Genomic DNA, 13,487 nt, shown 5'->3' on the forward strand with positions numbered 1-13,487 from the left:
ATTCAGAAAGACAGACAGCATGCCAAATGTCATTGGGTAAGTGGTCTTTGTTCAAAACCACATAGTTTTGAAACCAGGTCTGCCTGAACTGAGAGCCTAGAATTTCAGCCACTACTTTCCAAACCACCACAGCGAGGGGCAAGGTGGCTCCTCTGCTGTATTTCAACTCTACAAGAGCCATTTTGAGAACTTATCTGGGTGAGGATTGCTTATGTAAGATCAGAATGATGACAGAGGGCTGGGATAAATATGGCTAACCTTTGCAGGTTGGCAGTCCATTTATTCATCTCTAGTAAGTTCTCCTTTCCATATACCTCAGGGATCATTCCAAATATTTACTGTTCTTTTCAAATTTCTGTCACCTCTCTGTTGCCAGAGAGCCAATGTCCTAGCTCTCTTTTTCATGGAAAAACGGAGACCACTGAGATTAGAGCCTCTCAACGACTTCAAATACTATAACTTCAAACTCAGTGATGTCTTGTTTGCCCTCACTATTTCCTTTCTTGTTTTACAAGAAAAGGGGTCCTTTCATTGTTCCTCACTATGGACAGAATAATGCTCAGATTCATCCGCGTGGCATAAATATCTGGTCATAATAAGACTACCTGTCTGCCTCCTCATCACTCTTACCATCACTTCCTATAAAGTCTAGATTTCAGTTTCATGAAATGCAGATTATTCTCTAAGCCTCTCTGTGCCTTCATGCCTCCGGCTTTACTGGCTCCGCTCATCTTTCAAGCTCTAGCTCCACTGCTGTCTCTCTGCTGCAGTTTCCCACGGCATCTCCTCTCCCACCCAACAACACCCCTCTGATGTGCCCTGCACAACCCTTTATCTATAAATCTCTGCTGTAGAAGAATTATAAGTTTCTAAAATTATTTTTCTTTGTACAGGTTTGCTTCTTCCAGGTCATGATGAGTGTCTCTAAATTTTGGAAATAAAGTGATATACTTCTAAATATCCTATGGGTTAAAGAAGGAATCATAGGGAAAATTAAGAAATACTAAGAAATGACTGATAAAAAATACATAACACATAAAACCCTGCATGATGAAGCGAATGGTACAATTAGAGGTAAATTTATAGCTTTAAAATAAACATTTCAGAAGACTGAAAGGCTGACAATTAACGATCTAAGTAGCCATGTCAAGAAGTTAGAAAAACAAGGATAAACTAACCCCAATCCCAGAGGAAGTAGGAAGAAAGACATTATAAAGAACGAACAAATTTAAAAAAAATAAAAAACATATCAACAGAGATAACTATTAAAGTCAAAACATAATACTGGTATACTTTTCTTTTTCAATTTCTTTTGAAAAGACTTGCACAGCTGATAACTCCCTGGTAGGGCTGACAGAAGATAAAAAGAGAAAAACAGAAAAGACACACATATCAATAGCCAGAATAAAAAAGAGAACATATGTCAGATAAAACAGGTACTTAAAAGATAACAACAGGATATTATAAACAATTTTATGCCAATAAATTAGAAATTTATGACATGGACATCTTACCACAACTGATACATAAGGAAAGAGAAAATGTGAATTGTCTAATATGTACTAAAGAAATTGAATTTAAAATTTAAAATCTTTCACAAAGAAACTCCAGATGGTTTCATCATTAAATTCTTCTGACATTTAAGGAAGGCACAATACAGTGTTTTAAGAAATCTTTCAGAGAGTAGAAAAAGAGGAAACATTTCCCAATGCACTTTATGAGGACTTCATAACCTTAGAATACTAGAAAAAGGGAAATTATAGGAAAATCTTATTAATGCAAATATTATATAAAAAAATAGTGAATGGAATCTAGAAAATAAGTTCACCATGTAACAATTAAGTTCGGTTGGTTACAGGAATGCAAGGTTGATTGAACATTCAAAAATAATCAATGTAATATATCCCATTTCCAGAAAAAAAAAGAGAAAAAAATGGATATAATTATTTCAACAGATATAGAAAAATCATTTGTTTCAACATATATTCATGATAAAAAAACTCAGATTATAAACAGAAAGAAATGTTCTTAAACTGGTAAAGAGCATCCACAAAAATCTATAGTAAGCATCACACTTAATGGCCAACTATTAAAAGCTTTCCCCTAAAATTAGGAATGCTGCAAAATGCCACTCTCACCACTGCTCTTCCTTGTAGTGGCAGCTGTAGCCAGCACAGTAAGAAAAAGAAATTAGAAGATTTAAGGGTTGGAAAGAAAGAAATTGTTACTATGATTCATTTTTTACCAATGACATGATTGTATATATAAGTACAAACATAATATTGAACAAAGATACAAAAGGATATTTACCGTATGATTCCATTTACATAAAGCCCCCAAATAGGCCAAAATAACTTATGGTGTTAGAAGTCCAGACAGTATTTAGCTCTGGGAGGAGATGAAAAGGGTGAATGGAAGAAAGAAACAGGGGGAGTTCCAGGGATGCTTGGAATGTTGTACCTCTTGATCTAAGTCGTGGTTACATAGCTGTGATGACCTTCTGACAATTAACCAAGCTGTATGCTTACGACTTGTGTGCTTTTCTACTTGGATGCTGTATTTTAACAAAAGTTTATTTTAGAAAAAAAAAATCTCATTAGGTCCCTCTGGCCCCAACCATCCTTCCCAGGTCTCCTAAGTACCAGCCCCGTGTGAGGTACGGATGGCAGGAAGAAGCCCGCCAGGAGTGCTGACTTCGGAACTGGGTTTTACAGTGAGGTGTGCTATCAGCTGACATTTATAAGCCCTGTTACAGCCAAATGCTTAGGCTGACTGACAATTAAGGGCTGAGTCCATGAGAGCATGTCAAGGGCAAACTCTGCACCATCTTAGACAGTTCTGTGTAGCACTGAGATGGGAACAGTTAATGATGTCTGCTACCCTGAGCACTATCAAATTCTGTCCTGATGTCCGAATTCTGGACAGCGTGAGGGAAGCGCAGAGGAGGTCTGAATGATTGAGCCTTGGATCAAGCTGGATGGAGGAAAACAGCGTGTTCTTCAGGCAGCGCCTGTCCCCACTGGGGGCATCAACCTTCCCTTATGCTCTTCCATCAGGCCTTTGGACAAGCAGGCTGGGAGGGGGACGGGAGGGGGAGGTTGTAGCCAAGCTGTGGGCTTGAAACTCGGCTCTGGAGGAGGAGGGTGAGGGGTGGTGGGGTTGGAGGGAGGCAGGCGCTCCAGCAGGGGTGCACTCTCCCGCATTCGGGGCAGGGGGATGACAGCTGGCAGGCTGCAGGGAGGCCCGGCTGGGATACAGGGCCCTGGGGTTGCCTCTCAGGCTTCCTGAGTCTGGAAAAGAAACAGACTTAGCCCCCCATGCCAATACCTCCCCTACCTGGTTCCTCCTTGAGTTTTCATGGTTGCCACTAAAACATGCTGGACTAGAATCCCCCTTCCTGAGGAAGTTTTGCTGCCCTGAATTTCTGGCATGGGAGAGCTTCCCCCCCGCCCCCACCCCAGTTTTTGGATGTGTGGCTTCTGTTTACCGTTATGTGAACATACTCAAGCTACTTGATCTGTCTGTGGCACGGTTCTGTCATTTCTAAATTGGAAATGATCAGCATGCTACCTGATGTGGTTGTTGTGAGGACTGAATTATTAGCTGATGGATGCAGAGGGCGCAGGACTGGCTCAATAAACGCTAGCTTTATCACAGACTGGAGTTGGATCCCCTCTGGTCTCAAATTCCCTCCCCGATCTCATCACTCGCGACCTCTCCATGTCGCTGTCCGTTCCCACCTGCTTGTTATTCCACTAATACTGTGTGTACTTTTCTACCTCCATGACCATTCATGCTGTCATCTATGAGCAGGCAAGGTCTCTGAGACTCTGTTAACTTGGGATGATAACGTGTACCCCAAAGGGCTGCCGTGAGCATGCATTTCAGGCGGCACAGGTGGCAAGGCGCGGTCCAGGCAGGAGCTGGGCTGGCGCTTCGTGTGAGGGAGGCTGAACGCCTCTCTTCCCTTTAGTTCTGCCACTACAAGCGGCGCGAATTTGATCGAACGACTGAACTCCTTTTTGTTCATTTGGAAAATGCAGATGGCGACACCCCCACCTCATCCTACCACAGTGAGATTTAAGGGACAGCTTGTGTGATTAGAAAAAAGAAGTCTTTCTCAGTGACCACTCAGTAAGTGGGAGGTAAGGGTGAGAACACACAAACTCTGCCACCATCCAGGCCTGAGGGCCACAGAGCTGTGGGTTTTACAGGCTGGGAGCCGAGTCTTTCTTGCTGCCTTCACTGTCTTATCCTCATAGGAGGTATGGATGAGAAGGACAGAATGGCGCGATGGAAAGGGGTCCTGGCCAGGAATCTGAAGACCTAGATTCTATTCCGATTCCTTCCCTCGCTGGCTGTGTGCTGTTAGGCAAATCGGTATAAGCTCTGTGGGTCTGTTTCCTCATTTGTAACTGACCTAATGTTTGGGAGGCACAAGACCCAGAAGCGCCGTCCTGAGCCAGCTCACAGGGGCTCTCAGAGACTTGACCTGGCTGTGGGGCTGAGGTCCACCCTCCGGGTAAGTCTTTTGGGAGCATCACTCTTGGATCTTTGAACTAATGTTTAGTGGGTTTCTGCTTCTTATGACCACGGAACCTGCAGGCCCTACAGCCTCAGAGTCTGGACCTTTGTAGTCTGAAGTTCCCTGGAGTCCTTCCTGCGCAGGTAGTGCCCTGGGTAATTAACCGCTAACACATGTGCTCTCCCTGGAGGGTGATGCCTCCCTCCCTGATCACGCTGACATTTCCCTCTAGGTGTGGCCTCTGCTTGGTATAAAAGGCACTTTCCCTCAACAGTGGCTAAGAACGATCCTGGAGAGGGTCTCTCTGAAAAGCAGTCTCTACGGATTATCATCAAGGATGGGAGGGCTGTGCACACATCACGCGAGGACGCGGTACCTGCCCAAGGGGAACAGGGGCCGGGTTTGCTGCACTGCCCTCCAGAGGTTTTGATAGTGAAGGGCCAAGCAACTGGAAGCACCAGGCAGACATAGACCATCGCTATTCAGATGAGCAGCTGGGAGGATCTGAAATGGCTGTGACCTGGAAAAGAACCTGGAACTTTTAGGACCGAGGCATCCCAGTGGCTGGTGGCTGCTGTCCTAGGAATAGCACCACACGGCTTCTTTAGGAAGCAGAGCTATCCTGCATGGTTTGGGAGGACATTATTTTTCATCCCTAGAATGATGGGTGTCCCATCAGGGTCTGTAAAATAGTTTTCTCTCTCTTCTGTGCCACTTTCTTTCCTAGGCATGCTGGAATTGTTATATAACATTATCTCCAAAATGCTGAGCCTTCTCCAGCCCAAAGGAAACAACTCAGAAATGCACTCTGCTTACCAAGAAGTAATTTAATAGGCAAACAGAACTCTGTTTTGTTGAATAGACCCTCACGGACCCCACAGCACTTTGTTTACTTACACGTTCATCACTCCATATGAACGGTGCCTTTGCCTGAGAGTTTGGCAACGAATGGAGGAAATGGGGTCATCACTAAACCTCCTAAGGTGTCTCGGAGTGGATGGACTCACCTGGAAAATGTTGGCAAAGTCCCTGAGGTTGAAGATGTAGTGGAATTTGATTGCTGTGGGGAGGAACGTGGTGGCGATTTTCTGGTGGAAGGTCAGGGCCAGATGGATGAGCTGGGAGATGCATTTCTGCAGTGATGCCGGGAAGTTTCCAAGCTTCAGGTGCTGAGCCAGGACGGTGCTGTAGATGGAGGACAGGGCGTCTGCTCCCGGGAAGGAGAGGACGAACACGCTGAAGTGACGCTGCAAGGGAAACACAGGTAGGTGAAGGAGGCCACAAGCTAGACGTCCGTGGCCATGGAATAGAAATCACCGCTTCAGTGAAAAAGTCTTAGAAGGGCTTTGAATTCTACACTCTGGCCACATTTCTCACATTAAACCCAAACTTAAGTTGAATCTAAAATGAATAATGGGCTTTAGACCTCTGATCAAAGACATCAGCGTGGTGTAGCAGGAAGAGAACGGAATCTGAGTCCAAATCTGAATGTGATATTGAGAATGCACATGACCTTGGGAGGGTCATTCACCTCTCTGAAGTTCTCTCATCCTGAAGACCAAGTTGAATTAGATGAACCCTATGATTCCTTCTGGCTCAAAAAGCTTCAGAACTCTGGGTCTAGGAGTTTTTCCGTCTCCTGGGAAATGTGAGTCAACATCCTGTATGATTTAACACTTGAAGAGGCGGGACAGGGGAGGGTCCAGTTATCACTCATAGTCCAGTGACATCAGCCTGGAAGGTGGTGTTTAGGACCCCAGGGTCACAGTTCCTCCCGTACCTGAAGCCGTGGGTTGATGGTGAAGCTGCCTGCAGTGGGGTTCATACAGGAAACGTACTGGACATTCTTGACCTCCTTTAGGGACAGTTTGTTTCTATCATACCTGGAACAGTCAGAAACCACGGGTGAGAGATGAGTGAGGGTCCAGGCTGATGAGTGTGTTGTCAAGGTGAGTTGGGATGTGCCTGATCATTCATGTGTTTGGGGGGTAAAAAAAAGTCTAGACCCATTGGTAGAAACTGAGAAGAGACAAGAGCTTAGGACAGGTTCCTATGGGACACAGTATCTATGGAAGTAGCACAGGAAGAAGAGACCACAAAGATGGTCAAAGAGGCAGGGGGAAATCAAGGGTGTGTGGTACCCAGAAAGCACAGGAAGCCAGTATTTCCAAAAGGACAGAGCAGTCAACCACATCAAGTGCTGCAGAAAAAATAAGAAAGATGGTGACCCAGCGGGGTCTGTTGGATTTCACAGATAAAGAGTCAGTAGTTGAGCAACAATAGTTCAGTTAAAGTGGAGGAAAGAGAAACCTAATCATAGTGCATGGAGGAGTGAGTGGCAGATGAGGGTTTGGAGACAGAGGAGAGACTCTGGTTATGCAGAGAGGGACAGAGCAGTAATTAGAAAATGATTTTTTTAACACAATAGGATAAATTTATGCAAATTTAGATACTGATATGAAGGAGCCCATCAGGAGATAGGGGGACTAGTAGAAGTGAGATTTCAGGAGGTGGAGAGAGTGGACTCAGGATGCTGGTGGGTGGTTAAGCCTCAGGGAAAATGTAATAAGGGGAGGGAGAAAAAGACACATGGGGATGGAAATAAGTTGTACAGGTGTGGAAGCTAGAAATGGAGATGGCAGGTGTGATCATCAGCTGAGGTCGGGTGGGAGAAGGCCTGAAGTAGGGCAGAAATGTAAACATATGAAGGCAATACAGTAGAATTTCCAGGAAGTTTTTACTTCCCATTTAAGGTTTGCGACCGTGAATCTAAAGTAAAACTATTCAATAATTAGCCTGATTTTCCCAGGAGACTTCAGCTGCTTGAATACTTGTGTGGAGGCTATGGGTGGTGGTCCATGGCAGGTGTTCAACAAAGACCTTAGGGATGAACGAAAGGCAACTCGGGTGACCGTCGTAATCATAATGCCTCCCTCTGAATCCCCCGCTGGCCTTCCCTGCTCTTTCTCAGCAGCGGTAGATTCAGTGTGAGGTAGGAAGGTGAGGCAGAGTTATCTCAAATCACTGACTTGCTGTTTTCTTCCTGGCAAGTTTATACCTTTTGCCATTAAAAGCTTTACTGTTGCATGAGCCTATGAGATGTTCTGAAGAGACAAAGGCTGTTAAGACCTGCAGACACATGTGCGCTATACAGTGTGTCAGCTGCTCTCAGTGAAGGCCCTGCTCAGTGCGACAGGACCACGGGGGAGAGGGGTGGGGTGAGATGGGGTGGCGGTGGGGACTGGTTAATTCTGCTTTGGGAGCTTGGAGAAGGCAACTTTAGAGATAAATATTGAAGAAAAAAGTAGCCCTTTTTCCTTAAATGAGAGCTCAGCACCTTCTCTGACCAAGCTCTTCCCATGGGTCTTAATTCCCTGCTGGAAGGAAGAGCACTCAGGACACAGAATCCCCTGAGGACTATGATTTGCCACCGTGCCAGAGCTGCACTGAGGTCTGCAGCTCCAGCAGGACAGCGATCGGCCTTGGACCTGTCCCCATCCGGCCAAGTCCCTTTGTGTGTGCTCTTACCAGTGGCCGTAGTCCAGGTGCTGCCTGATGACAGTGTGGGGCTGCACCGTCCCGTAGGCATCCACCTCAGGCATGTTCATGTCATCAATGAAATAGATAAGCTTCTTGTTGCCCGGGGGGCCAAAATTCCTGCCAGCTTTCTTTTCCAGAGGCTTCTCCAGGACAGCTGAGGAGAGAGCCAGTTAGTGAGGGAAGAAGTTCAAAGCTCAGATGCCAGTTCTAGGCCAAGTCTGATGTCAGGGACAAGCCATGGTGCAGCGTGCAAACAAGAGCTGCTCCCAGCGGCAGGCAGTTCTACAGGACTGGAGGGGAGGCAGGTGATGACCAGGCAGGAGTGGTGACAGCAGAGCCCAGGCTTTGGACATCTGACTGTGCACTGTGTTAGGTTTTTATAGACATTTATGGTCTCATTGAATCCTTACAACACCAAGATTAGAACCATCACCCCTTTTACAGATGACGGAACTGACTCGGAAGAATGAATTAACTTTTCTAACGTAGAGCCAGGATACAGATCCAAACCAGTTACACTTCATAGCCCACGTCCCTGCTACCACACTTGCGGTCCACAGTTTTTTTTGTAGACTAGAAACAGAAGTCCCAAGGCCTAGTACTCTACCCCCAAGGAAATGTGCAAACAACCAGATCCTGGGTAGACCTGCCCTCTCTACCTAAGACAGCAGAAGAGCAGCCCAACCCAGGGCTGGGAGGAGGCCCCTTCCACCCCTGGGCTATAAGAGAGGAAATACTGGATATTTTGTCAACAGTGTTATCAGAGAGTTCGCCTCCTGGGGTTTTCCCTGAGGGAGAGTAGAAACAACAGCCCCAGAGAATTTCCCATGAGCTTCCAGTATCAAGGAACGCCTCTCCCCCCCAACCCCCCCTTCGGGTATCAGAGAATCTCAGTGCCTTTCTGGAAATGGAAGTACAGACTCTCTCTTGGAGTTGCTTCTTCAATTATCCAGCCAGAGGGAAGGAATCAAAGAGTACAGTTTCCCAGCCTGACAGGACTTGTTTAGAGCAAATTTAGGTAATAGGGTAGAGATACAGGTACATTTTTTCAATAAAGCAATTAGATATTTATGTATTGCAAGAACCAATACTATTATAGCTGGAAGCTCTAAGAAACATCTGATCCCGTTTCTTGAAAAACAAGTTTGTAAACAAGGAGGACGTGTCAACAGACATATGAAGGTGACAGATAGAAAGACAAGTGCCTTCAAGAAGCTTGAATATTCTAATTTTCTGGTCCTGAGTTAAATTAAGTGTTCCAAATATGAATTAAATTTAAATTTAATTAGCATGCAATTAACATACACTATCAACCAATTAATCACCCAACACCTTCTTCCCCCCTTAAGATATAACAACTATATACGAGATCTGTCAAAATGAAATATAATTAGTGGGCTGCCAAGGACACGCTTTGGAGAACTGTCCTTCTAATAGGAGATTCTCTCTTTAGGAAGACTTGTTTCTCCTCCTCCCAAAGCAATGATATTCAAATCAACTCCTGGAATTAAGCAGACCCTGTAATTTGGGTTGATTAAGCTTTTTATACTTCTCAAGGATTGTTGAGGAGAAAAGCACGCCGGTTAGCAAGAAGTGGGCTTGGGATGCATGGGATTATCTCAAAAGGATGATGTTAAGCACTCCAGGGAAAGAGAGGTCTCCCCGGGAAAGGCACACACATGCTGGATCTCTTCCTGGCCAAGCTCTGCTCCAAGTCCCACTGAGAATGGAATGTAGTGAGTTCTGCTTCCAGGCAGAACTGGGGGAGCAGAAGTGGGTTTACATTTCAGCAAAAATGTTTATGTTGAAGGCACTAAACCAATGAGATGTATCAAGAAATGTGACCCTCACACCACCTTTCCGGGTTCTGCACTGTTGCACACAAGGGCATACCCAGCCCTGGAGCTGACCTGTGCAGTCTTACTGCATTTCTCCACAGGGAACGGCTGGGCAGCCAGCCTGTCGCCATCTGGAGGAGCAGCAGCTGCCCCGTTTTCATTCACACCATCCCTCTTGCACCATTTCACCACCATCGTGCATTTGAAGAGCTGCTTCATTTTCAAAGTGCATTCCTGTTTGTTACGTCATTTCACTGTCTCCACTGCTACCATCCTTGTCCATCGGCTCTCACCTGGTGACTACCACATCCTTCCAAATGGTCCTGCTGCTTTTTGCCCTAGATCCCTACGCTATATTCTCAAGGCAGCAGACAGGGGTATCCTTGTAAGACATAAATCTGACTGCGCCAGTCCCCTGCTTAAAACCCTCGGGTGGCGTCCCTTCTTGCTTGGAGCAAAAGCCAGTCTGGTTACCTGGGCAAACCTCGCATCTTGGTTTTTCTTTCCTACTGCTCCTCTCTTCACTCCCTCTGCTCCAGCCATCCTGCTTCTGACTCACGAGTCACTCAAGGCCTTGGGGCCTTTGCTCTGACTGCTTCCTCCATCTGCAATCCTTTTCTCCCAAATGCCAGAAGTTTGCTTCTTCGCTTCCATAATGTGTTTATTTACTCAAATGCCATCTTCTCAGGAAGCCCTTCCCTGCCACTCAAGCCTGAATTAAAACCCCCACCTCCTCTTCCCTGCCCCTGCTTCATTTTTCTCCATAACACTTATTACCACTTAACATCCTCTATATCCTTCTTATTCATCTTGTTTATTAATCTCACTACCCTCCACGTTAGCAACTCCATAAGGCCAGGAATCTTCCTCTGTTTTTCTCATTGTCATAACCCCAGCACCTAGAATACTACCTAGCAGAGAGTAGGGTGTTCAAAAATTATTAAAGAATGAGTGAATGAATGATTTACTATGATAACAAACTCCACGAACAGACAAAGAAAGACGTATCATCCCCCCTGTGTAACTAAGGAAACAGAGGAAACAGAGGCAGGCTGAATGCCATGCTGGAATTAGAACCCAGGGCTGTCGATACTGCTTTCAATGCTTCTTTCGTTTCACCGGGGAAGAGCGGCCTTGTGAGCTGTCATGTCCCAACCCCTCTCCAGGGCTTTCCCGACCACTGCAGTCTCATGATTCCTCTAGTCTCTGAGCACCAGAGCCATGCATTCATTCATTCACTCATTCATTCACGGGGCATCACTAGGGACCTGGCTCCGTATGGAGAACTTGACGTGTACCTTACCAGTGACCCCTCAGAGCAGCCCTGGCCTGCATCAGTCACCTTTAAAAACATCTTTCAACCAATGAGAAAACTGAGGCTTAGGGAAATAAAGGGACTTTATCCAAGGTCATCCAGCTACTGAGGGCAATGCCAGGATTCTAACCAGGTCTGCCTGACTATGGCACCTCACGTAACCACCACAGCAAACTACCTCCTCAGCTTTCCTATGACCTGGCTTCCGCCCTTCAGCAATCCCAGGTTTAGTTAACTCATTGCCTGATGTTTTTGACAGAGATCATTAATAATTAACCTTTGTACCAACATGATTTGTGTATCTGTGTTCAAACTATTTTCCTTTCATATTATCCATTTTTTCACATGTTAAGACATTTCAGTTATATTATAACGGGTGCTCATTTATTCTTTCAAAAAATAACATACTTTGCATGATTATAAAATAACACATATTCATTATATAAAGATTGAAAAGCACAGAAACTCATAATGATGGAAATGAAAATTGCCCATAATTCTATCACCTAGCAGTAAGCATTACTTTCAATATTTTGGTGTGTTTCATTCTAGTCTATTTGCTCTGTTAGATTTTTTTCCTTTACAAAATTGGAATGATAACTGTATATTCTGACTGTACATGTTTTTTCATTTCACGTATTGTAAACCTCTTCAGATAATAACACCTCATCTCCTAAAACATGATTTTTAGTTGTTGCATTGTGTTCCATAATTTGGAGGTGCCGAAATTTACAGAACGGTTTCCCTAATTATCTGAAATGTGTTGTTTTCAATTTCCTTATACTTTGAAACCCTCTCCCCCTATTCCAAGTAGAGTGTCTTGCCCACTAGATGGTCTTTGATGATTTAATTTTGTATCATCTCCTTTTTGGAAGACATTCAGGCAGGTGGCGAGAGCTGCCTACCTGTGATAATGTAATGCTCCTTTGAGGTTGAGAGTTTAATCAGATCTTTGAAGGTTCTGTCCAACCTTAAACTTTTAATGAATTGGTGATGGAGATTTGTTTTACACAAGGACTCAGACACCTGAGCTCCTATCTAATTAGTGTAATTTCTCACTCAAATATTTGTTGAACTAATACTTGAGATCGCAGGTGGACGGCAGGAGAATTCAGGACTGTGACGAGCATCGTTTTGGCTCACGCCCTTCATACTGCAAATATAAGCCCATTTATGCCATGACCCAGTTTTTACTCCTTTTCTAAACTGTCCTATTTATGGGTCATTGCAAATCTTTTAGTTTTAAAAATTATATTTTTAAAATGAATAAGAAAAGGCTTAAGTTATTTCAACAGACATAAAATAGACCAATTAAACTAAAGACTAAAAAGGGATTCCTAAACAACACACAAGAAACTTATTTGTACCAGTAATCAGTGATGACATAGTTACTGTAACCAAATAAAAACGATCACATTGTCCTTTATGAATGGCCTCCTCGAAAGCTGAGAACTAAACCTGTTTTTAATTATAGTAACCATGTCATCCCAAATCACTGGTACAAACCCATCTCTACTTTGGTACGAGAAAACTTTTCAGGCACCCAATTCTAAAAGGTATATATCGTGGAAACTTACCAAAGGTGTGTCATGCTGCAAAATGGGCATGGTCTTTAACTGAGATTTTACAGGAGATAATAATAAAAAAAACTTAAAATTATCTTTTATCATCCTAACTTTCAACAGCACCCAAGGGTGGATCATTAAATGCTAACCCAGCAAAGGGAAGAGAGCAGTTCAGCTGGGTCTGTGGCATTTAGAGCAGCTGGAAGAATGGAGATTTGCCTCTCTCAGCCATGATGTCAGTGTTATTAACCTGTGATTTGTGCAGCTGCTGGTTGAGTGGTCAAGTGAAGTCTGAGAGTTTCAAAGACCAAGTGAAGGGCCTATTTTATTTACTGTCAAAGGCAGAGACATCCATGTGCTCCAGATATCAGATGAACAGAAGCAAAGTTGGCATTTTATTATGGAAATTTAGATGCATGACTTACTGTCTTATCAAACTGGATGGACACTGTAGCTCAATGAAATAAGACAGCTTGGCTATTAGCTCACTGTGACTTTGAGGGAAGTCACTTAACACCTCTAAGCCTCATTTTCTCATCCTGTGAAAACAGAGACCATCATCAGATCTGTGATGGACACCATTTCCAACTTCCATCTCCTTAGTCACTTTCCAGCTGGGGCGGCCATGTGACACAGTTCTGAACAGTAAGACACACACATAAGTCAGTGGGGTTCCTGGAGAGCTATCATTTCCTGACATGGGC

The 13,487-nt window shown here is 44.4% G+C and overlaps 1 protein-coding gene across 1 annotated transcript in view; it reads right to left on the reverse strand.

Moving 5' to 3' along the window:
* The window catches only part of DNAH9 (dynein axonemal heavy chain 9), a 294,962-nt gene that overhangs the window by 123,113 nt on the left and 158,362 nt on the right, over positions 1-13,487 (reverse strand). The window contains exons 39-41 of the mRNA XM_057716515.1: positions 8,054-8,219; positions 6,306-6,408; positions 5,533-5,772 (exon numbers count right to left, since the gene is read on the reverse strand). Coding sequence (XP_057572498.1) covers positions 5,533-5,772; positions 6,306-6,408; positions 8,054-8,219 — 509 coding nt within the window. The remainder of the gene's footprint in view (positions 1-5,532; positions 5,773-6,305; positions 6,409-8,053; positions 8,220-13,487) is intronic.

Source organism: Hippopotamus amphibius, chromosome 17, assembly GCF_030028045.1.
Source record: "Hippopotamus amphibius kiboko isolate mHipAmp2 chromosome 17, mHipAmp2.hap2, whole genome shotgun sequence".
NCBI classification, from domain to species: domain Eukaryota; kingdom Metazoa; phylum Chordata; class Mammalia; order Artiodactyla; family Hippopotamidae; genus Hippopotamus; species Hippopotamus amphibius.